This window comes from Hyalella azteca, unplaced genomic scaffold (genome assembly GCF_000764305.2).
Source record: "Hyalella azteca isolate HAZT.00-mixed unplaced genomic scaffold, Hazt_2.0.2 contig7350, whole genome shotgun sequence".
Taxonomy (NCBI): Eukaryota; Metazoa; Arthropoda; class Malacostraca; order Amphipoda; family Hyalellidae; genus Hyalella; species Hyalella azteca.
The window spans coordinates 3,408-26,775 of NW_025937478.1; the positions used below are offsets into that span (position 1 = coordinate 3,408).

A 23,368-nucleotide genomic window follows, 5' to 3' on the forward strand; every position below is an offset into this window, starting at 1 on the left:
GGTAAGAAGTTATTGAGGACAAATGCTCAAAACCGTCCCTTATTACCCCCTTTGACGGTACTAGTCACTAGTCAGAACTATGAATTGTAGGGTTTGATAACCACAGCCATACAATGACTACCAAGCTTTTTTGATTGTGCTAGAAAGATGTGGTTCAGTTTTGTTTATAAAATACACTTCCAAAGTTCCAGTTAAAGGCTGGCAGCTAGAGTGATGACTGATGAGGCAATGTTATAGGCATTAATAGGTATTAGCTCAACTTACTCTTAGCTTGCAAGCCCTTGTGGTTGCTACGTACAATTCAATTTTTATGTATTTTTTGTCTTCATTCTAGGGGATAATTCTAGATATTCTTTTACTATGGTTAATATGCGTGTGCTTGTTACTGGAGGATCTGGCTTGGTTGGGAAAGCTATCCAGGAATTTGTTGAATACCAGCCTTCAGATGAGGAGACCTGGATTTTTCTCAGTTCCAAAGATGCTGATTTATTGTGAGTTATAAGTAATTGTACTGCTCTATAATATAATACAGGATAATATTTTGGCATAGAATAACAATTAAATTGATACCTAAGTGAAATAACATGTTCATAATGAATATCTGCGCTCAACAAGCATCAAAGTGCTTCTAGCAATTGTAATGAGTTAAAATTTCCCTAGTTTATTTATGTTTTAAACCTGGTTAATAATAAATTTTTTCTGTGCATTATGAAGGTTACAAGAAATTGGATGGATCATAAAAATCTTCTGATTAGTCATATTATGAAAATATATTAAGCAATGATTTTGATAATTGAAAACTTGACAGAGTTCCAGAGTTTCAAAAATTTATAAATCTGCTGCTTTGATGGAAGCTGCTTTTCCACTTGAAATTCACAGTAACAGTTACAAGTGTTGATATTTAGGGATTAGGATTATAAAAATCTTTCAAGGATACTTTGCAGTATTGACATACATACTACTCATGAACTCTAATATGTTAATAGATCCCTTGTGCAAGATAATGCATGGTTTATAATTAGAATCAACAGCATCTGTTAACTGTATATAACGTGTAAAAAAATGTTCTGTAGGCAGCAATAAAGACTGGCCTTCTGATTGAATTACTCATGGATTCAAGATTGTTTATGTCTGTCAGAGTTACTTGCTGTTTCCTTAATTTCACAGAGATGCTAATGCCACCAAGAAGATTTTTGATGAGCACCAACCCACACATGTGATACACTTGGCTGCCATGGTGGGAGGTCTCTTCAGAAACTTGAAGTACAATGCTGACTTTTTGGTGAGGTTCTGCTCATAAATATTGGCACTCTTAATCATATCCATTTCTTAGTCATCTTCTGCATTAATTTCATATATCAAAAGCAGTGACTCAAATTTTTTTCATCTGGTAACAAAATGAGAGATATTTCAGAAAAAATGTATTGAAGATTCAACCATGATTCTTATCTATATTTTCTTAGAATAGGTATTAACTTAGTTGATGGGTGCAGCATTTAATTATGTATGTTTTAATTTACTTGTCCAGCGCAACAATCTCCTCATCAACGACAATGTACTGAAGTGCAGCAAGGAGGCTGGTGTGGTGAAGGTGGTGTCATGTCTTTCTACTTGCATATTCCCTGACAAAACTACTTATCCTATTGACGAGACCATGGTTAGTACCTTAAGCAAATATTATTACTTTTCTCATCATGAAATGTTAAACTTGTACCAAAAAGACCACATTTTTCTGTGAAAAATTCTTTTTACATTGCTTGCCCTTTTTTCCGATTTTTTACAAATACTTTTTTTTCAGAAATTAGATAACTAAAGAAACCTTTAGCCAAACACTTGAGAATTTTAGAATGCAAAATTGAATTTTAAGATGTCAATTATGTGCCTCTAATGTCTTAACTATTGATGCTAACATAGCCATAATTTCATATAGCTCCAACAATGGTTTATTGACTAACATTTTAACATTACCCTAGCTGTTGAGCAATCCCCATAGAGTGTGTAGTTGTGAACAATCAGTAGGCTTTAAATCAGAGCCTAAGCCATATTATTTATTCATCATGGTAGGAAGGCAACTCGGACGTTATACGGCAGTCTCGGACGTTATACGGCAGTCTCGGACGTAGTAATGTCGTCTCGGACGTAGTAATGTTGTCTGGGACGTAGTAATGTTGTCTCGGACGTTGTAGGGCTGTCTCGGACGTAGTAATGTTGTCTCGGACGTTGTAGGGCTGTCTCGGACGTTGTACGGCAGTCTCGGACGTTGTACGGCAGTCTCGGACGTTGTACGGCAGTCTCGGACGTTGTACGGCAGTCTCGGACGTAGTAGGGCTGTCTCGGACGTTGCAGGGATGTCTCGGACGTTGTACGGCAGTCTCTGACGTTGTACGGCAGTCTCTGACGTTGTACGGCAGTCTCGGACGTTGTAGGGCAGTCTCGGACGTTGTACGGTAGTCTCGGACGTTGTACGGCAGTCTCGGACGTTGTACGGCTCTCTCACAGGTATTTTACGACTGTCTCGGACGTAGTACGATGTTCATACCTTAAATGACTAGCTATTAGACGTCGAATGCTTTAGTTGTGAAACCTTGGAATGTGAACTTCCCTCCTCATACTGCGGTAGCCAGCAATTATTATGGAGTGTCGCGTGCAGGTGCACAACGGCCCGCCTCACCCCTCCAACAAAGGCTACAGCTACGCTAAGCGCATGTTGGACGTGATGAACCAGTGCTACCACGACCAGTACGGCCTCCGCTATACCTCAGTCATCCCCACCAACGTGTTCGGCCCTCACGACAACTTCAGCATCGAGGACGGCCACGTGCTGCCTGGACTCATCCATAAGGTGCCGTGCTCGGGCGTCAGTTCGGTCATAGGGTGTCGTGGGTTTAACATTTTGCTACAGTGTGCAATAACTACATATGGTGCATTTCAGATATTACTGTCTTCTCAACTATAATTTAGCTATTTCTTGACAAGTATCTGTTATTAATTTTTGTTTAAAAAAATCTAGTATCGTTTGTTCCCAGATCCAAAGACAATTGCAGAGGGTTTTGTACATTTATGAGATTTCTATGATGAAATTTTCAGGTGCACAAAGAAGGTTCATCTTGCTTAACTTTGAACAATGTATGACGCTTTTTCGATTTAAAACCATCCAAACCGTATGATGGGGAAGATGTCCGCTCGACTTTCCTTTTGCAAATTTCTTTCAGAGCACAGGATATAAGGGTGTTCGTTTGATCGTTTTAACCCATAACATGCCTGGGTTTCATCCGCTCAAAACTCCAGCCACTTTTCTTTCACACGCAGAGGACGACCTGTGAACAATTTCCATTCTTTTCCTGCGGTTCTCGCATTATTCATAACCCTCAGAAGTGGCCTTGCCTGCCTCCCAAAGATTACTTTGGTCATCTTTATTTCTGTGATGTCAATGCAGCAGGACAAATTAGGCCGTTCAGGCAAGAGCGACTGCGCCGGAAACTGTTGATACCCACAATCTTTCTACCTACTCTTCATAAGCGCTCTAGGCTTTGCTTTTAGGTTCACACTATACTGCTTGGCACTGGCCAGACAGATGCCAGTCTCGGTCCAGTCCAACATTCTTTCATGCATTTCTATAGAAGTATTCACTCCAGCCGTGCAAGGTACCTGGAATTAAGGAATATTGGACTGGACCGTGACTGGCATACGCCTGGCCCCTGCTAGGCAGTATGGTGTGAACTCGGCCTTACACAGCCAAACAATTTTCCCTCTGCCATGATTACAGTCCCTAGTTTGGTCCGGCAGGCTTACCTGGCTAAGCGGGACGCGGTAAGCTTGACCGTGTGGGGCTCAGGGTCGCCCCGCCGTCAGTTCATCTACTCTCGGGACCTCGCCAAGCTGATTGTGTGGGTGCTGAAGAATTACTCGGACATTGACCCAATCATTCTCTCGGGTCAGTACTCTGCTTATACCGCCAAGCTCATGGTGTGGTTGCTTAAGTATACCAAGTATTTCGTATTTTTCTCGGGTAAGCGATTTGCTCATTCATTTTTATTTGCCAGGCTGCATCCAAAATTTTTAAAGGCCGTTTGTAATTTAATAAATTTTTCCAATGCCCATTTTTATGCATTCAAGGTACCTAGCGTCGAGAAGCTGGATGTACAATTATAAAATTGGCAACTTCTCGCCGTTTAGAGCCAAGAAATAAACTTAAAAGTAATTCGAGTATAAAGAAAAAGTAAAAATAAAATTCAAAGTAAAATAACTGTCTCCAGTATTTAGTCATTAGTCATTATAAATTTTGTTAATCAAAGGTTTTAGTCAAGTTTAGGATTTTGATCAGAAATTTCTAATTAAGTAAGAACTATTTTGTTAGTCAATCGTCAAGGTCGAGATAAGCGTTAAAATTATGAATATTATTTTATGGTACGATGTCTTTGTTAAATAACAATAGAGCCATGTCGCGCTTCATTTTCTGACTCGATCACTATTTAGTTGTAGCTGTAGCGTACAAAATTACTGGTAAGTTTAACTTTAATAACCTTTTTAATTATGTACTTTGTATCCTCCAGTTGACGAGTCCGCTGAAGTGTCAATAAAAGAAGCGGCCGAAATGGTGGTGAAGGCTGCCGGGTTCACAGGGCCAGTCGAGTACGACACATCCAAGGCTGACGGCCAGTACAAGAAAACGGCTAGCAATGCGAAGCTCAGGAAACTCTTACCGGACTTCGTGTTTACGCCGATGCAGCAAGCCGTCGATGAGACGGTTAAGTGGTTCGCCGACAACTATGACGTTGCCAGGAAATGATCTGCTCTGACTATAGTAGATTATTAGGATGTGATGAAGCGCTTATCCTTATTTTTGACACCTAAAGTCAGTCCTTATTAGAAGAAATGTTGTGTTAGCGGGATTGGAGCAGGTGTTACATAAATATTTCAATTGTTGTGTGATGAAATTTCTAATAAAATGAAATACAAATGTTTTACACCTTTAGTTCTTTCGTTGAATACATTATTTTACTAATTAGCTAATAGATGATGTTGACTTCATTGATCAAAGATAATATGGCTTATCTGCCTCGAAGTGGCAATTCGTATCGTCGTTTTTCTTGGAATGCTACTTAATTTAAAAATAATCTAAATTTTTTCAGAATCTGTTTAAGCACTGACGGATTTGTGGTTAGATTAAACAAACAAGATTAAACAAACCCAGCTCTTACAGGCTACTTGAAAATCCACCGTTCCTCCTAATTGTTGTTATTATGGAGCTCAGCGGAATGATCACCTCAGGTCTTTAAGTAAGAGTCCCAGCACAAGCTGGATTACTGTAAACCCGAAGGGTTCTGTGCAAGAAAGCTTAGTTAATGTCTATAAAAGAAGCAATCACAGCTGCACCTCACATAAATGAATTTGAGCAGGTGGCCATGATGATCTAGTCAGGTGGTCATGAAAATTTCGGGGTGGCTAGGTGTTTAAAATCACTATGGTTTGAGCAGCAAGTTGAAGGTTTCGCAATCCGTAACTAGTTGCGAAAATTATGGGCGCCAACACCGCTCTTTTTAAGCTGACACTACTGTGCCCTATTATTATTATATCATGTAGAGTATAAATAGATTTAAGTTAGCCGAAGAATCACGGATTCTTTTGCTGTATTGATTCAATTGCGTTGGTCATAATGCTCTCTAGTATGCTCGTTCGCGAAAAGGAATTTTAATTATTGTGAAATTAGTCTGTGCTGGCCTCGGCCGCGAGTCCGGCCGTAAAATTGTCTGAGCCGTCCTTGCGATCCAATACTAGCTTATACCTGCGGTGAAAAAAGCGAGTTTAGGAAGAAAACTATTCATTTAAGTTTCTTTCTTTCTAGGTATTGACTTCTAATTTAATTAAATGTCTAAAAATGCTCATGGGTTTACGGGGCAAAATTCTAGGAAAGTTTGACAGTTTTGATTATTTTCCGTAGGTGTGGTTGAGTTGGCGCCGTCTGACAATGCAAACAATAACAACCGGTCAACGCCTACCTCTTTGAAGTTCATAGATTAATAAAAACGGAGATATAAAGAAAGTTCAATATGTTTAGGAAGCTTTTTAGCTTGTCAAGTGAGTATTATAAGTATTCAAGTGTGCGCTTTTGAGTTATATTTTCTGAACAATCCAGTTTATGCCAATTCACAAGTTCCATTAGTTGAGTAACTTGAGTTACTTCCATTAGTTCCATAAACTAGGTATTGCTTAGGTTAGGTTAGGTGCATGCTACAATCTACATTACATGCCTTATCTTGGCATTCACAGTTAGCCTGGAGTAGCAAACAAAAGTTAGTGCCATGAAAAAAAAGCATAGACTTTCTATGAATCTTCATTCTGAGTTCAAGGAGTAGAGAACTAAGAGAAGCAAAGTAGGCTAGCCTATCTTATTCTAGCATATCAGCAAACATAAATACAAAATAAAATTTTGAACTAGGACAGGAAATTGAAAATAAACTGATGAACTTATTCCTGACCAATCTGGAATATTAAGCAGTATTTCTTTAAAGTTATGGAGAAGAATAATTATTTCACAGGCGCATGGTGGCAATCCATAGGTTATTCAAAAGAACCTGTTCTTTTGTCATTTTGAACCGATCAACGCTTTTTTACGGACCGATCGTAAAACACACCTTCTGTGACCTTCACCGGCAAAAGCTTTTGCACTTCTGAAGAAAGTCAGCTGACAGCTACACTGGCCGTGGGGACGATACAAAATATGACTACAGAACTATGCGATATTGAATGGCATTATTCATGCAAATCTGTATCTATTAGACTTTTACATTTTAAGATCTGATGGCAGCAGCGAGCGTCCCTAACAATACAAGGATGTATATAAAACATTAATGATCTAGAAGCGGGCTTCGAAAAAAAAACATTTCAACGTGGCTCTAATTAAATAAAGATCATTACTTGTAGTATAGGTAATAAACATGAAGTCTCCCTATTAAAAAGTTATATTTTGTTGGTCATCAAAGATCAAAGTTTATATCAACTACGCGAGTTGAACTGAAATAATAAAATGTAAGACATGTCCAGGTTACTTCTGACTCTTCCGCTTGTCGGATACGGAACGTACGGTAATCATAAACTGCGGCTATTATACATACAAAATGTAAACAGACGGTGTTCAAGAAAAATCATATATTATTGAAAGATAATTAAAGGCATACTGTACTGAGTATTACGTCTGTTCCTCCACAAACTGCTCGTGTGCGACAGCGCAACGTAGAATTGATGGCCGGGATTGCGCGAACACGTGCGCAAAGAGAATCAATTTTCATTACATTGTGCCAACTGTGCACAGCAATAGCTTAAAAAAAGTGAAAATGCGCGGGAAAATTCACCTAAAACATACATCATCCTGAGTGTGGCATACTAGGGACTGCTAGGCATCAGTTGATCAAATTGCCCAAATCACAGCAAGCTCAAACTGAGACTTTTTTCATCAAATTCATTTTTGAGTCTTATAGCAAATATAAGTAGACTGGCAAAGAATTATGCATATCAGTATTATTATACATAAGATATAAGATATTGGCTTGAATTTTGAGTAAATTAGGAAATTAAAAATGAACTGATTCTAAAAAATCTATTTTTAAACACCATGCACATTACATTGCAGCAACAGTGCAACTAATGCAAAGCAAGAAGTTAAGCTAGCTGAAGCACAAAGTACTAGTCTAGCATTCCAGGATTGGAATTTTCCTATTTGTTTTTTAAATTTTGTGGCTCAGGCGTGATAAATTTTTAAAACATTTGGAAACTCACAGCCCGATTGTGCCCTTTTATTAACAATTAGATAGGAAGTAATTCATCTGGCAGGAATCTCTTAGTTCTGGAAATGGTGGGAAAGCTCTAGTCGTGGCCCTAAAAGGAGATGTTTTCCACACTTGTAACATTCCAATGAATTTACAGTTGAATTCCACTATCAAAGCAAAGTCTAATTTTATTAGGCGACAAAGTTTATTAAAAATGTATAATTATGTTTAATAATAAAAATTAAATTATATCTCTTTTCATGTATATGTGTTATTTATTTGATGGTGTTAAATAAGTAAATAAAGTAATAACTTGATAAATTATGCCCCTGGTGATTGCTTCAAGGACTGCTTGATACTATTGGTTCATTGTAAAAGAGAAGAATCCAAAAGTCCATACATAATTTAACTATTCTTTCATCACTAGTTTTAGGTATGAGATATTGATTCATGACTGTAATATGTCATAGAATTGTTATTTACACATTTGTGTGCATTGTCACACCTTGAATTAATAACAAGATAAGAATAAATTAAATTGTTATTGCATGAATTCATCCATTAATAGTCTAGTACTTTTGTAATGGTTTTAGACTAACAGAAAAGTAACAGGATTTAAACAAAAATTGGAAAAATTTTCTATTAATATCTAATGATACTTTGCTAAAATTATTCAAATGTTTAAATGTCATAAGAAAGAAATCTAGTATAAGTCTAGCTGGAAAGTCCCATAGCACATCTCAAAAACTGTATAATTCATGACATATATTACCTATGAGGGTGAAATCATATCTTATCAAGAAATTATGCTAACATTGAATTTCACATCCATGACTTAATCAAACAATTTTTCAAATATTTTTAACTTTTTCATTCTATTCATTCTTCAAATCAGTTTTTATTTTCTATTTCAGTTATTGTTATTATTTCACATATATAGTGTTAAAGTTTTGTTAAAGTCATTACAAAAGTGATGGTGTGACAATATATAATACTCTAATAGTGTATACAATATTGAATTGAAGAAATGCAATGTTAGGTTCATCACCATGTGGTTTTTGGGTGAGATTTGTAGTTTACTGTCACAGACTCTGTTATGATGCCAATAGTTTGGTGTAGCATACCATATTCAGTTACATGCTGGAAGGTTACTACTAATTAAGTGGAAGACCTTTATGTTGGAATTACACTGCATTTAATGGTGAAACCTGATAGGTGAAATGGTAAAATAGAAGTTTGCTCTTTGCTCACACTGTGTGTGCAAAAATGAGGGTGAAACATTTAGTCCCCCTTGCTCTTTTTTTTTGTGTTGCCAGTGCAAATAGTTGATGTAAATAAAAATTTCTATGGTGGATCTGATAAAACCTAAAGGTACCCTAAATCCTAGAAATCTACCATGCTTGATGGAAAACTTGTAAAGGTGCCAATAAATTGACCCAAAGGGTCATGATTTACTGTCATATTATTGTAATTGGGCATGCAGTTCCACATAGATAATATTTAAGGCTGTAATGTTGACTTGGGTAGTGGAATACTATATAAGCGCCTAAAACATCCCAAGAGGTCAAATTTGAACAATTGGAATGAACATTCTCATGCATGTGCCATATTATCCTAACTGTGGCTAGATAGGAAGAATTTATTCTTATGCCAAATGCACAATGCATCATCCTCACTATTGAGCCAACCTGGAATATTGAGCAAGTTCTTCCAAAAATTGTTTGAAAAAAGTATTGCTCCATTATCACTTTTGGAAATTGGAAATAAAAATTTGCAATTTTATGTATTTTTCACATCAGGAACAAGGCATGGGCCACTGGGCAAATAGTTGAATTAATGGAAAGGCATGGGTTGTTTTGGCTCATTTACAGATGGCTTTTGTCAATTATTTTTAGTTAAGTTCAGAAATAAAAGTACCTACCTACTCATGCTATATATAAATTTGTCATGCTTTTTTTCTATGGCTAATATATTTATGTACATTTCCATAGTATTGTATGACCTATAATTGTATGCATCTTAACACAATCTAGAGAGATCTAGGCAACTTGCAAAAATGAATTTCAGCTCTAATTTGAGAATTATCTTTAATTTTTTCAATGAATTAGGGTTGCTAATGAAATAAAATTTATTTTCTATTTGAGAATCATCTTTTTTTTTTAAATAATTTATGCCCTATTGAATACCATCCCTTTAATTCTATGGTTAATTTTGTTACATGCTCACCAAGTGATTAATGACTTTCTTCTTGTCAAAATATTGCTTTTACCCCTGAATAGTCCATTATTAACTCAATAGTCAATATGTTGCACTAAAAGGACATGATAAATAGAATAAATCTTTGATAAATAAAAGTGAAAGAAAATAGAACTATTATATATTGCATTTTAATTTAAAAAGTTGTCTTTTTTTTAACTAAACTTTTTTCTGGTCTCATGGTGCCATTCTTAATTTTTTCCTTGAATAGAGTAGTGTTATTAAGAGCTTCTTTTAAAATAGCTTGGAGATAAGTAAGTTTACTGATTATGGTCAAATAACAAATGTACAATGAATTGTTCTCTCAGTTTGTGTTTTTCACTGTTTATATTTTCCCAGGGGTTCATCATGGAAAGTGTTTGCGTCTGGTGCAGAACATTTCTTCTAATGTGACATCATCTAGAACTGGTTCTCCTGCAGCTGTTGAAGCCTCGCAGACGCTCACTGTTACTCCTCGTAATGTGGGCGCACCACCCGTTGACATGCCATACATGGAACCCTATTTAACAGCAGAGGATGACCCGGTATGATCATATTTTTAAAATAACATTTGACTGATTAAGTTTCATCCAAATGTTAAAGTCAATTTTGATGTCTGGACTAGTGCCCTTTTTCTAATGCTATTTTTTCAGTCCTTGAGCATTGTAAAAAGTGATGTCATGCATGGGACAATGTGCAGATGACATATGACAGTGAGCAGATGTCTGTGGGAAAGCCATTTTGTCTGTAAAATTTATTAACTAGATATACACCTATCTAATCACTGGAACACTTAGGGGTTAAAATATTGATATTTTTATATTAAAATTTTTGTAAAATTTTGATTTTTTTACAGCCTTTGAATACCTATAGAAATGTCCAAACGTTTGTTTGATATTACACTTTCCAAATTATGTAAATTATGTGATGCTTTATATTTACAGCGCAATCACACAGAAGAACATCTGGGCTTATGGTACAACATATCAAGGGAAGAATTCAAGAGAATTTTTCATCCCTTCAGCCTAAACATTGAATACAATCAGCTGTGTGAAACCTTCAATGAGACAAGCTTCATGATCCGTCGCCCTGCTCTATCCGTCATGAAATATTTGAAGCAACTCAATTTAAGCTCTATGACGCCACCCCGCTTCATGTTTTATGGAGCCCAGGGCACCGGCAAAACTTGCTCTATTGCTCACGTAGTTCACTTTCTTAGTCGGGAGAATTTTGTTATTCTTCAGGTACCTTGGGTTGACCGTTGGCTGAAACAATTCCTCAAGAAACCTGCTGAAATTCTGCCATCTGCCAAAAATCCTCAGGTGTGGGACCACACAACTGATGCTTCTGACTGGCTGAAATTTTTCTCTACTCAGAACAATGAAATGTTGAAGAAGTTGCAGCTCAAGTCATTTGATCAATACCAGTTTTCAACCCGTGAAAACTTTCCAGCTGGCTCTGATATCACGAAAATTGTTGAGTTGGGGATCAGCAGACCCAGACTGGCAGCTCAGGTGGTGGTGGCAATAACTTTGGAGATGAAGAAGCATGCCTCGCAAGGCAACTGTAAGGTTGCTGTTGTGTTGGATGGCATCAACTCTGCGTTTACTGAGGAATCAATCTACAAGATTGATCATGTTGACTTCTATACTAAGGAAACATGGAAATACATTCCGGCGCAGTCCTTCACTCTAGTACAGGCCTTCACTAACATGCTTGAAAAGGATTGGACCAATGGTGTCATCATCGGAAGCATAGATTACTGCTGCCGAAAAGATAAAGATAAAAGCACTTACAACCCTCGCTACATCCTCGGTCAAGAGGTGCGTTCAATAAAGTTATTCATTAAGTTCTCATTCCAAGTTGCTTGAAAGTAAGTTTGAACATTTTTGTTTCACTGTTGAACTAATGTATTACAATTGAATGTGAAGTCCAGTCATTTATACACGGATGTTTTCCTAAATATTTTCTTATAGGTTCTATGCCTTGATAAGCTATGTTGTTTCACAGGGCTGGGAGGCCTTGGACCCCTTTGTGCCTGTGCCTGTACCAGAGTACTCGCCTGAGGAGTTCGAGAGCGCCTTCGCCTACCTCGCCAGCAAGCACTGGATCCAGAAGCACGAGGCTCTCACACCTGACGGCCGCGCTCTCATAGCCGCACTGTCCGAACGCAACCCTGACTATCTCCTCAGAATCTGTGCTCCTTTGTAACCGCGCAGCGCTTCAGTTCTCATTTCCCCAACATTGTTATGGACAGTTGGTTTTGAACTAGATCATAATAAATAATTTGTGACCCAAACTTTCCCTTTCGTTTTTAATCTCAATTCCCTTGAGGTTTTAAAAGCTGCAGCTTTCTGAACTAGTTGTAGACTTCCTTAGCGAGCCGTTCTGTTAGATTGCGTAGGTCCTAGTCAGAAATGTGATTATTCACTAATTATATCTTTTCATGTGTATGTCTGTTTCTGCATACACGTTTTGATGTTGATTTAGTTTTACATTAATACCAACAAGATTAAAGACTGTTACTCTTATTCAAATTCTAAATAATGTCAACTTTTTCAAGTTGCTGTAACAGTTGTTCATTTAATATTTCAATGTCGACTTCTTCAGAAAAAATCTGAAATGGACTATTACATATTCACCACTTTCTCATGGCTTCTCTAAAGCTGCGCTACAAAATTTCTGTCCCTGCCGCCGTAGTTGACATTTCCATCAAAGCATTTGATCATGCATATTATGGTGAGCAGAGATTCTGCTCAGTGTGAAATTGGTTGAATGAAGACTTCTGCTCAGTTGGAAGTAGACTCAAAGTCTAACTTTCTCTCTTTTTAGTCGATCACTTCACTCTTGTAAAATGTTCACTATTTCATGAAAAGGTTATTTGTTATTCGGCATAGTCAACTCGTTCTTTTCTGTTTGATGCAATGCATATTTTATTACGATATTTTAATGCTTACATGGATTGTTAATGGAGAATTTAGTGTAACGATGTTGGTTATGTAGGAGGTAGGATACCACCCTCCGGAGGGCGCTGTTATTAGCGTCCAAGGGAACTATTGCATTCCCTGGGGACCCGTGCATTTTTAACAGTCATACCAGCTCCATGTTCGTCCAATTCCAGGGTCCAAGCCCAGATGACATTTTGATGTAAAGACTTTAGGTGCTGTAAGGCGCAATGCGCACATTCTACTTTTCGCAACCTCGACATTATGCTGGACCCTAAACTTTCTATGAATAATCACATTGTCAAAGTCACCACCGCTTGTTTAGGCGCTCCGCAACAAATACCTAGAGTCAGTCGCTGTCTCTCGAGGCGTTCGTTCTGAACAGATTGTACTATGGTAATGCCACACTCTATGGACTTCCAACCAAAGCACTTAAGAAACTTCAATCTGTACTGAACGCTGCTGCGGTACTCGTGTGCAATAAGCGAAAATTCGAACACGTGACGCTGATATTGCGCGATCTTCACTGACTGCGCATACAACGAGCAGCGCACGCAGTTCAAGGTCGCTGCTCTGACATTTCGGTGCCTTCACGGTCTGGCGCCACCTTATCTCACTGAATCGAGGTCTGGCGCCTCCTTATTTCACGGAAGGTCTGCAGCGCGTGTCGGATTTGCCTTCAAGAAGACGACTGCGTTCGTTATGTACAGCAGACCTCGTCGTTCCATCTACACGTCTATCTACCGTCGGCGACAGAGCGTTCCCGGTCGTCGCCGCCAGAACCTGGAACAGCCTTACGGCTTCCTTAACATCGGCTTCTTCGTTGCAGGTGTTTCGTCGACGCATGAAGACAGAAATATTTCGTAGATCCTATTAATCAAGTGCTTAGCCATTTTTATCCGTTTCAATTCTCTATCATGTCTATTTGTTTTTCGCTTGCTATTTAACTTATGTGCAACGTGCCCTCGAATTCGTTTGAACCAGACGTCACAATAACTGCTTCGTAGAATAATAATAATAACCGCCTCAATTTTAATATGAAATATTGCGAAATGAAATATAACGGCTGAGAATAAATTATTGACTTTGACGGTATCTTGTATAAATATTTGGCACTCCCATTAATCTAGAAGTGTCGGCGTTGAAGAAATAGGCCCATGGCCTGTTGCCGATTCTTGAACTTTTCGTGACTTGATTCACAAGGGATCCGGCCTTTGGAACCCGATCTTTCCATAGCTGACGATTGATTGAGATAGCTGCTGGACTTATTGCCTGGTCCGTAATTTGCTAGGCATTTTAAGACTGAACATATGCTCAGCAGATCGTTTATAAACGCAACGAATAGAATAGGCCCGAGAACGCTTCCTTGTGGCACGCCGCTGCGCACAGAAGCCCAGTCTGATACGGACCCATTAATACTGACACGTTGTCGTCTCCCTACTAGAAAATCTCTGATCCATTTGAGTACATTACTCTCTATTCCATTATTCTATTCTATTCATTAATCTACAGTGGATGTTGCACCACATACCCTCTGTTGGTGTTGAAAACTTGATGCTGAACTGCTGCTGTAAACATGAGCAGACGTCAAATTTTCTGTAATATAAGGTAGGAAATGGTCGCTTTGGCAGCTTGAATCCAAGTTGTTCACGATTCCAACAACAAAAGGCAATTACTCAAGTTCTTTTATCGTTTCGCTGAATTCTTTTGAATGATCACTAACTGAAATAGAAATTTATTCCATTTGAGTTTTCCGGACGGCTCCTTGTTCACGCCAAATTGTCGCCCAGTCACACTGTTTCTTCAAACTAATATATAATAAACGTCATGTGTGAGCAATATAGGTGTTGGTATTGTATTAGCGACCAACATAATTAGGTTTACAAAAGCTAAATTGTCATTCGGCCGAAGACTTCAAAGGAGCATGACGACGAAGGTGCTGAGGTCGCTACAGGTCGTTAGTAAGTTTACTTACCTAGTGTGCTTTGTAAACTGAAAATACCGTATACAATAGAGCATGCATTGTTCGTGGCAAAAAATCTGAGTGTGCAGCATATTTATATTAAGGAAAAGAACTTGAGAAACTTAGCGGTTGAAATTATATCTACTGCTACATTTTTTTCTTCAAATAAAAGTCATTTCTCCTTTATGAATGGATTGTTCGGTTGACAGAGAAAAGCGGCTCGCTGCAATGCGTTGTATGTGGCAGCCGTCGCTACAGCACCAGCACCAACGCTGAGAGCTTCAGCACTAACACTAGCAGCAACACTAGCAGCACCAGCACTAACAGCACCAACACTAGCAGCACCAGCACTTACAGCAGGAAGGATGCAGAGCTGTTTGACATCGTGGTGGCAGGAGGCGGCATGGCGGGCTTTGCAATGGCCTGCTCCTTAGGTCAGTGTCATTCACGCGTGTGCTGCCATATAAAAGAGATCTCTTGCACGATTGGTTAGGCTATCACATCCTTGATTTGTTAGTCTCGTCAACGTATAGACTAATCATGTTTTTAAAATGAACTTGAATCTTTTTTCTGGACTAATTCTAGGTATTAACATTTGGAAATTTACAGGCCACGCATACTAAGAATTACTTTCAGAATTTCGTCACTGAATAAAGGTCGTTTTAGAACTGTTGATGATGGGTTTCCATCATCGAGGAAGTTAAATCGTCTCAACTATCGATCATGATATAATTATCGAAGAATGTAATTCCATTTATGAATGGCATCGCAGGCCAGAGCAAGGTGCTGTCATCGCTACGTGTGCTGGTGCTCGAAGGAGGACCTCACACGGACGCCTCCTTGGAGGCACTGAGCGCCGCACCGCACGACAACCGCGTGTGCGCCATCGCCCCGCCCTCCGTGCGCCTGCTCGACAAACTGGGCGTCTGGCACGACATTTGTGGCGTCAGGACCGGCCCTGTCAAGCGCATGCAGGTGCGATTATGCTCAATACTGTCGTATTAGCCAGTGCATTTGCGCTTAGTGTATTGTCGTGTTTGCATCGAATATAATATTGGTGCATTGCCTTCAATATTTACGCCATGAAGAGGTGTTGTTTGCGCCGCAGGTTTGGGATAGCGAATCGGACGCAATGATCGCGTTCGGCGACGGCCATCGAGCGCTCGCCCACATCGTCGAGAACCGCGTCACCGTCGCAGCGCTGCGCGCCCGCGTCCCCTCGTCTATCGAGGTCTGCGCTCGTGAAATATCATAAATCGAAATAAATGTCGAATTCATAGCAGACTTTCGATTTAATTTGCAAACTTTTTTTAAAGTGTCCACAGACAATTTGCTTGTGTTACTTTTATTCCATGTTACAACAAGTAAGGCAGGCTTTATTCCAGCATCTACTCATCTCCGTCAGACTCCAACCCTGGACCAATATTTAAACTTACTTCTTGACTTCAGTCATGGCAAAATCAATGGTACAAGATACAATGGAAACAAACTATGATTAGTAAGACGCCTTTCTAATTATAAGTGGCTCAATATGCACACAAGCTGAGGCAACAATTGCAACGTAATAATAAAATAATAATAATAATCGTAATTTGTTGTGTTGTGGCGATCAGGTTCGCTACGGGGCACGCGTGCAGAGCTTCGACCTGCCGCCCCCCGCCACCGACGGCCTGCCGCTGCTGACGCTGCGGGACGGCGGCCACATCCGCGCCAGGTTACTGGTGCGTGGTGCGTCTGTGGTGCGTGGTGCGTCTGTGGTACGTGGTGCGTCTGTGGAGCACGTGAGTGGTACATAATGTGTCAGACAACGTGGCGCACGTCCCATGTCAATTTTAGGACCGTCCCTGGACACGCTGGTGCGCCGTCACATGACAAGCCATGTCTGCGTGCGCATGACACGCCATGTCTGCGTGCGCATGACACGCCATGTCTGCGTGCGCATGACACGCCATGTCTGCGTGCGCATGACACGCCATGTCTGCGTGCGCATGACACGCCATGTCTGCGTGCGCATGACACGCNGCCGTGGTGGCAACACTGCAGCTCGAGGTATGGACAGTCTGCCGTGGTGGCAACACTGCAGCTCGAGGTACGGACAGTCTGCCGTGGTGGCAACACTGCAGCTCGAGGTACGGACAGTCTGCCGTGGTGGCAACACTGCAGCTCGAGGTATGGACAGTCTGCCGTGGTGGCAACACTGAAGCTCGAGGTACGGACAGTCTGCCGTGGTGGCAACACCTCGAGGTTGCCATTTCACTGTCATGTATAGTCGTGACATAAGTTTAATATTGTTGCTAAATGCTAATAAATGAAATGAACCTAACGTTTTTCTAATATTTTAGATTTATTTCTGTTATGCTTGTCAGCATTCTTATATCTCACAGATTTTTCTTTTCAACTTGAGCAGCGAGAAGAAAACGAAAGCAATATAACGGCTTGGCAGAAGTTCCTGCCTAACGGACCGCTAGCCATACTGCCCGTAAGTGAACTTTTCATGGTTACCGAGTCCACGTCTCAGCAGCAGTGAGTATTGCGTCGTTTGTGTTGCAGGTGCGAACATGTTACTGGCACGGCCCCAGGACACATTGCGTGCAACAACACCTAGCACAAAGCTTCTGATGAGAAGTTCAATGTGTCATCGAGCAAGCTTCTAATAAATCTCATTTAATACTTAAAAATACGAAGCGCAGAATCAAGCGATATTTGGAAACGACCTCGCGTGTGAATAGAGTGCCAAAAAGCGCATGAAGCCTATTATCTCGAATGCAGGGAGACATTGAATATTTTCATGTTTTAATTTCAACATGTTAATGCCATGAACAAAATCAAGTTTGCTACACATGTTCTATTGTGAACATTAGGCCGCCCCACAACATGATTTGGATGGAGAAGATGAGAGGTCGTTGCGAAGCTTGGGAGATGAGAGTCTCTTGTCTAAAGATGTAAGCTAGTAAGAACCTGATGAAGTGGGAAAATTAAATACAGTATTTGAAGGATATGTAGTTCGATGAGCAAATTGGCGGGAAAGACACGCGTGCATTCGGAAGAAACAATAATGAACGGTATTTTAGCCAGCTAGCTTTACAGTTAGTGCTAATCTGTTATCTTATGTCGCGGTTTAAAAGTGCGAGGTAAGGAAATGAAATTCTTTCCACCCGATTAATTTATAAGTCGTCATTTATAATCTCTAAGATACAGTGCCAATTTAACTCGAGTTAGCCGCTGTTAACAAGGAACAGGGGGACATCTTTAACTGCATTAGTCGCTCTGTTGCAAGCTTGTGGAGATGAAAGTTACTTGTTTGGTCACACGGTGTCATCCTATTGCAACTTGGCAGAGGTAATACTTGCTAGTATTACTTGTTGTGCTGAGGGAAGTTGTGTGGTGCTGAGGGAAGTCATGCGTGCGCGTACTGAATATTTACTTCCCTTAGCACGGGAAGTAGTGTGGTGCTGAGGGAAGTCGTGTGGTGCTGAAGGAAGTCGTGTGGTGCTGAGGGAAGTTGTGTGGTGCTAAGGGAAGTCATGTGCTGAGGGAAGTCATGTGCTGAGGGAAGTCATGTGCTGAGGGAAGTCATGTGCTGAGGGAAGTCATGTGCTGAGGGAAGTCATGCCCGTGCAGCTGCGCCACGGCCTCAGTTCGCTGGTGTGGACCACGGCCCCCGGTCACGCTCAGGCTCTCCTCGCTATGGACGCGCGCAGCTTCGCTGACGCCATCAACTCGGCCCTGGTGGGTGACAGCTCAGTGAATATAATATATAATAATATAATAAATTATATAAAGCTATACGCACCCCAGACGGTGCTTGGGCTTTCGGGGGCATAATCCATGATAACATTTTTAGCATTGAACGGCTAACGTTTCCATTGATCTTGGATATGATCCATTGATACAAACGGATCTTGAACTCAATGATTTAAGATCAAGCATCCAAAATTTATCAATTATAACGACGCTGTAATGATTTTTAAACCTGCTACCAGAAAATTTATGTTAGCGAACAAGGTTATAGTTCTTATCGGGTAGCTTCCAAAACCGTCTAAAGTTAATAGTTGATTATTCTATAAACGTGTAATGTTTATTTTAATTTCAAGATCCATAGTACTATTACGCATCATAGAGAAGTGGCTCTTCTTTTTGTAGTCCTTAAAAACTAACATGACATTTTCGCGGTTAATGCGGCTTGGCAGAATTTTCGACACTAATGATTGTTTTCAGTAATGATTGTTAATGTCGAAACAACATAACAATCATTAAGTAATCTCAATGATTGTTTTGCAGTGGTCTAACGAGCGCGCTCACTCGGCGCCGTGGCTGGAGTCGCTGCAGCGGCGAGGCACGCAGCTCGCTAGGGACGTCGGCCACCTCTTCAGCAGCGCCACGGCTGCGCAGGTCTCGGTTGATCTCATCAACTGCCAGTAGAATACCATCTTCCCCTATGGGGTATCCTAGTTCCCCGTGTATGGTTTAAGATCCTGACCGTACCATGAAATATAGTTATGAGTTAGTAACGCCGTCAACCAATCTCTGGTGGCTTTTAAGCTAAACAGACCAATCATAGACGAGACATCGTCCGCTACGCGTACTTAGGCCGTTACGTGTAATTGAGCTAGTTTGGATGGTACTGCCCTTTGCATATGCTCTGTCAGTTTTTATATGTCAAGAAGTCACACTTCCTTTATTTGACGCAAAGAACATATTTATTGTAACTGCATCTGCAGTAAATACATTGGAAATTCAATTGCATAATTCTATGGTCAAACACAGTGTAATAGCTGCGTCAATAATTCAGTGTAGTCTCGAACGATCAACATGGACCACAGTGATAAGAAAACGTTCCTCGTCCATCAACGCTTGCTTGTGCTCCATGACAGAAAATGAAGCTGACCACATACAATTGTTCAATCATCTTACAAACTTCAATAATCAGTTTACATTATGAAATGTAATTCTGGGTCACTACTTATCTAGTGTCCTTCAAATCTCAATACATAAAAGATATCGCAATGCAACCTCAACATTGATCACTCCTCCGCCACAAGCTTTCTGAAAGGATTTTCAAGAAATTAACTTGACCCTGCGGCTGATGAGATGAACCTCCCCATACAATTTAGGTCGTGGGTCTTTGTACAGATGTGATTGAGGTTCGCAAATCAGGGCAGAGGCGAGCTTACTTAGTTTTGCTGAAAGACGGTGAAATCTATTACGACTCGTAACGTCAACTTAACTGCGCGTATTTCCTCATGGTGTAAGCAATGCACAGCTCTTTAAGAATGGAAGCATGTTTTTTTATTGTTTAACGTGTTTAACATGTATACATGTTAAATCGACTATAATCTTCAATGATTATCACCTTCTTCGATGAAACCTCCATAAAGGAACAACTTTTGCCAACATATACTAATATCTTCTATAATCGTGCATTACATCAAGTCTCGACCTCCTCTCCATAATTTCTGCAGCGCAATCGATAATGACAATTCTGATGCACTGCTCGGTGTTTGTTAGCATCACCGTTATACTTTCGTTCTTGTCCACGGCAGAGAACATACACATTGAGAACTTTTTCACCAATGGATCCCTGGAATGCTCATCGTGTCGAGACCCATTCAGTAATTTCAGTTTTGAGTGGATGCGCTACCGTTGTCTTCCTACACGTTGGCGACGACTTAAATAATTGCTATAAGCAGCGTGCCCGTATTCTCAAGCGTTAGTTGATGTCTATTCTTATCCTCCACCTACGTTATTAGTTCTAATCGAAAACTCGGGTAACTTTTCCGTAAAATACGCTGCAATTTTCTAATTTCCCGAAGTATTTGCTTTAATTAGGTCTTGTTTTGATGCTCAGTATTTTTTAAGTTTTTAATACAAATGCAGGTTAGTTCTCGCTTGCTGCCGCCCCCCGTGGTGGGTGTGGTGGAAGACTCCCGCGCCTCCTTCCCCCTCGCACTCAACCACGCCGTCCACTACACCGCCAACAGAGTCGTGCTCGTCGGGTGAGTGCTCAGTGGTGGGGGTGTATGCGTGGTGGGTGGTGCGTGGTTGCATCACTCAGTGAACGCATCATTAATGCATCTGAGTGTTATCATATCTTATCATAGCTGTGAGCTTTCTGGACACAATTATTACTATCGCGCATCATAATGTTTATCAACACTGACACCATCATACTTTTTTATTAACACTAACATCATCATACTTTTATAAACACTATCTATATTTCCAATCTTACTGATGGTCACTCCTGCGACAATTTTCACTTCTTCTTTTATTCCTTACAAAAATTTATGTCGAACATATAAAAGTTGGTATCCCAATGAGAATATTTTAACTATTCTCATTATTGTTTGAATGCATCCTTGTGTCGGCTGTAGGTACTGCATTCAAATGGTTAATTTGCTGGCAGTCGTGATGGAGGTAGTGTATTTATACCATCAGAAAGCCTCAATACTATCATTCTAGCGGCTTGATACTATCATTGTAACTACTTGAGACTATAATTTTAGCAACGTTATACTATAATTATAATAACTTTATACTATAGTTGTAGGTGTTGTATACAAGGATTATTATTATAATGCATGTGGTGACAGGGACGCCGCCCACCGCGTCCACCCGCTGGCAGGCCAGGGCGCCAACCTCGGCTTTGGGGACGTGGCCGCCCTCACCACCGCCCTCGAGACCTCCCTCCTGCTGGGGGAGACGCTGGGTGAGTCATGACCTCAAGTAGCACCTACTGCCTTCAGGGGGTGATGAGTCCAGCACCTACTGCCTTCAGGAGGTGATGAGTCCAGCACCTACTGCCTTCAGGGGGTGATGAGTCCAGCACCTACTGCCTTCAGGGGGTGATGAGTCCAGCACCTACTGCCTTCAGGGGGTGATGAGTCCAGCACCTACTGCCTTCAGGGGTTATGACAAATAACCAGCGGCTTCTGTAGACCTCAACGCTATTGTCCGAGCCTGACACTGAAGAATAAAGTTCAATGTTCGCAGACCTTCAAATATTTCTATTATGTGTTTCTGTGGTGGGCATGACTCCACAGGAATTATGCATCCCGTTGATTAAAATGAAGTACCATTCGTCTTTGTAAAAATGTTGATGAGAGTTATATATGTAGAGCAGATGAGGAGTAAGTAAGAAAGTTACAGAAAGTAAGTTTTGATTGAGTTATCAATGATAAGATAAATATGTTGATAATAATCGCGTGAAAGTTGTGCAGGCTCAGCTTCCTGCCTGTACGAATATGAGCGCATCAGGCAGCGGGAGAACCTGGTCATGTTGGCTGCCATCGACGCCCTGCAGAAGCTCTACAGCAGCACCGCGCCGCCCCTCGTGCTGCTGCGCGCCCTCGGCCTCGCCGCCGTCGACGCCATCGCCCCCATCAAGGTTTTTATTCCTCTCATTTGGGTGTGAAATTCAGTAATTTATTAGCAATCAATATTTATTCAATAAATGGTAATTAAATTATTTATCAATTGCTAATGTTAATATTTATTTTTTATTTTTATTTCACATGTACCGAATTGAATTTTAGTTTACCGTAATATTTGGGATCAGTCAATCATTGTACATTTTCCGTGTAATTTTCCTTCTTGCAATTTTCTATTTATACTGAATATTTATGACTGGGCGAGTGTGTCGGTGCACACCCAAATTTTTCTCATTGCTTCGAACAAGTTTCAGAGTTATATTAATGTAAAGTTTGCCCCACACACCGCTTATCATGTTCATGTATCGGGGATTGGCATTTTTAAAAATCCCCTAACTCGTCGCCCCTTCTTCCTCAGGAGAAGATAGAGGCGTACGTGCAGCGATAGCGGAACAACCGAGTCGGCAGGAGACGTTATCTTATAATTATTTCTTTATTCTGTTCATTTGTTGATGCATAAACTATCACTCTTGATATTCATCATCGAGCGACGAGAAAAATCTATTTCAATTATGTTTTGTGCCATGAGATAAATAGACAAAATATTAATGGAATGTATTCAAAGACAAGAACACAAACCTTTACAAATAAAAATGAAAAACCTAATCGTAATTTTCATTTATTTCACCCTGAAATTACCTCCTACACCTCACCCTGCGTCTCCTAATGTTTTTGAACGAGTCTACATAAAGACGCCTTGTCGGCTCGTTAATTATGAGCTTGAAATTTTGTTGTTGAGGCCCAATGGGCCACTGTATAGGCGCAGACAGTTTCAGGCCCGGGATTTAAGAGGGGTTTTTATGTCTCAGCGCCCATGATTTCTTTTTTTTGCGTCGGCTTAGTTCGAGACGAAAGAATAAATTATAACAAGTGACTGAATTTGTCAAACCTCTCAGGTCAGATGATGATACGATTGTGGAAAATTGCAATAGGATGAAGACCGTTAAAACAACAGGTCAGAATGTGATCCGATAGTTATGAAGAGCTATTTATATTATACCTATCTCACTATTACCAAGCCATGGCGGA

At 40.2% G+C, this 23,368-nt stretch overlaps 3 protein-coding genes across 3 annotated transcripts; all 3 read left to right on the forward strand.

Moving 5' to 3' along the window:
- Positions 1-225: 225 nt before the first annotated feature.
- Positions 226-4,959, forward strand: LOC108668076 (GDP-L-fucose synthase). Its single transcript, XM_018155208.2, has 6 exons — positions 226-491; positions 1,168-1,282; positions 1,529-1,657; positions 2,651-2,842; positions 3,787-3,934; positions 4,554-4,959. Exons 1-6 carry the CDS (start codon positions 361-363, stop codon positions 4,787-4,789), a joined length of 951 nt encoding a protein of 316 aa, XP_018010697.1. The 5' UTR covers positions 226-360; the 3' UTR covers positions 4,790-4,959.
- A 930-nt stretch (positions 4,960-5,889) lies between these two features.
- Positions 5,890-12,304, forward strand: LOC108668070 (28S ribosomal protein S29, mitochondrial). Its single transcript, XM_018155199.2, has 4 exons — positions 5,890-6,078; positions 10,362-10,546; positions 10,946-11,824; positions 12,012-12,304. The coding sequence occupies exons 1-4, from the start codon at positions 6,051-6,053 to the stop codon at positions 12,210-12,212; spliced, it is 1,293 nt and encodes a 430-aa protein (XP_018010688.1). The 5' UTR covers positions 5,890-6,050; the 3' UTR covers positions 12,213-12,304.
- Positions 12,305-14,471: 2,167 nt separating this feature from the next.
- Positions 14,472-22,945, forward strand: LOC108668073 (ubiquinone biosynthesis monooxygenase COQ6, mitochondrial). Its single transcript, XM_047881217.1, has 13 exons — positions 14,472-14,907; positions 15,119-15,343; positions 15,682-15,884; positions 16,018-16,140; positions 16,523-16,690; positions 16,953-17,078; positions 17,317-17,388; positions 18,531-18,638; positions 19,191-19,301; positions 20,787-20,905; positions 21,503-21,618; positions 22,130-22,296; positions 22,698-22,945. Exons 1-13 carry the CDS (start codon positions 14,871-14,873, stop codon positions 22,725-22,727), a joined length of 1,605 nt encoding a protein of 534 aa, XP_047737173.1. The 5' UTR covers positions 14,472-14,870; the 3' UTR covers positions 22,728-22,945.
- Positions 22,946-23,368: the final 423 nt, after the last annotated feature.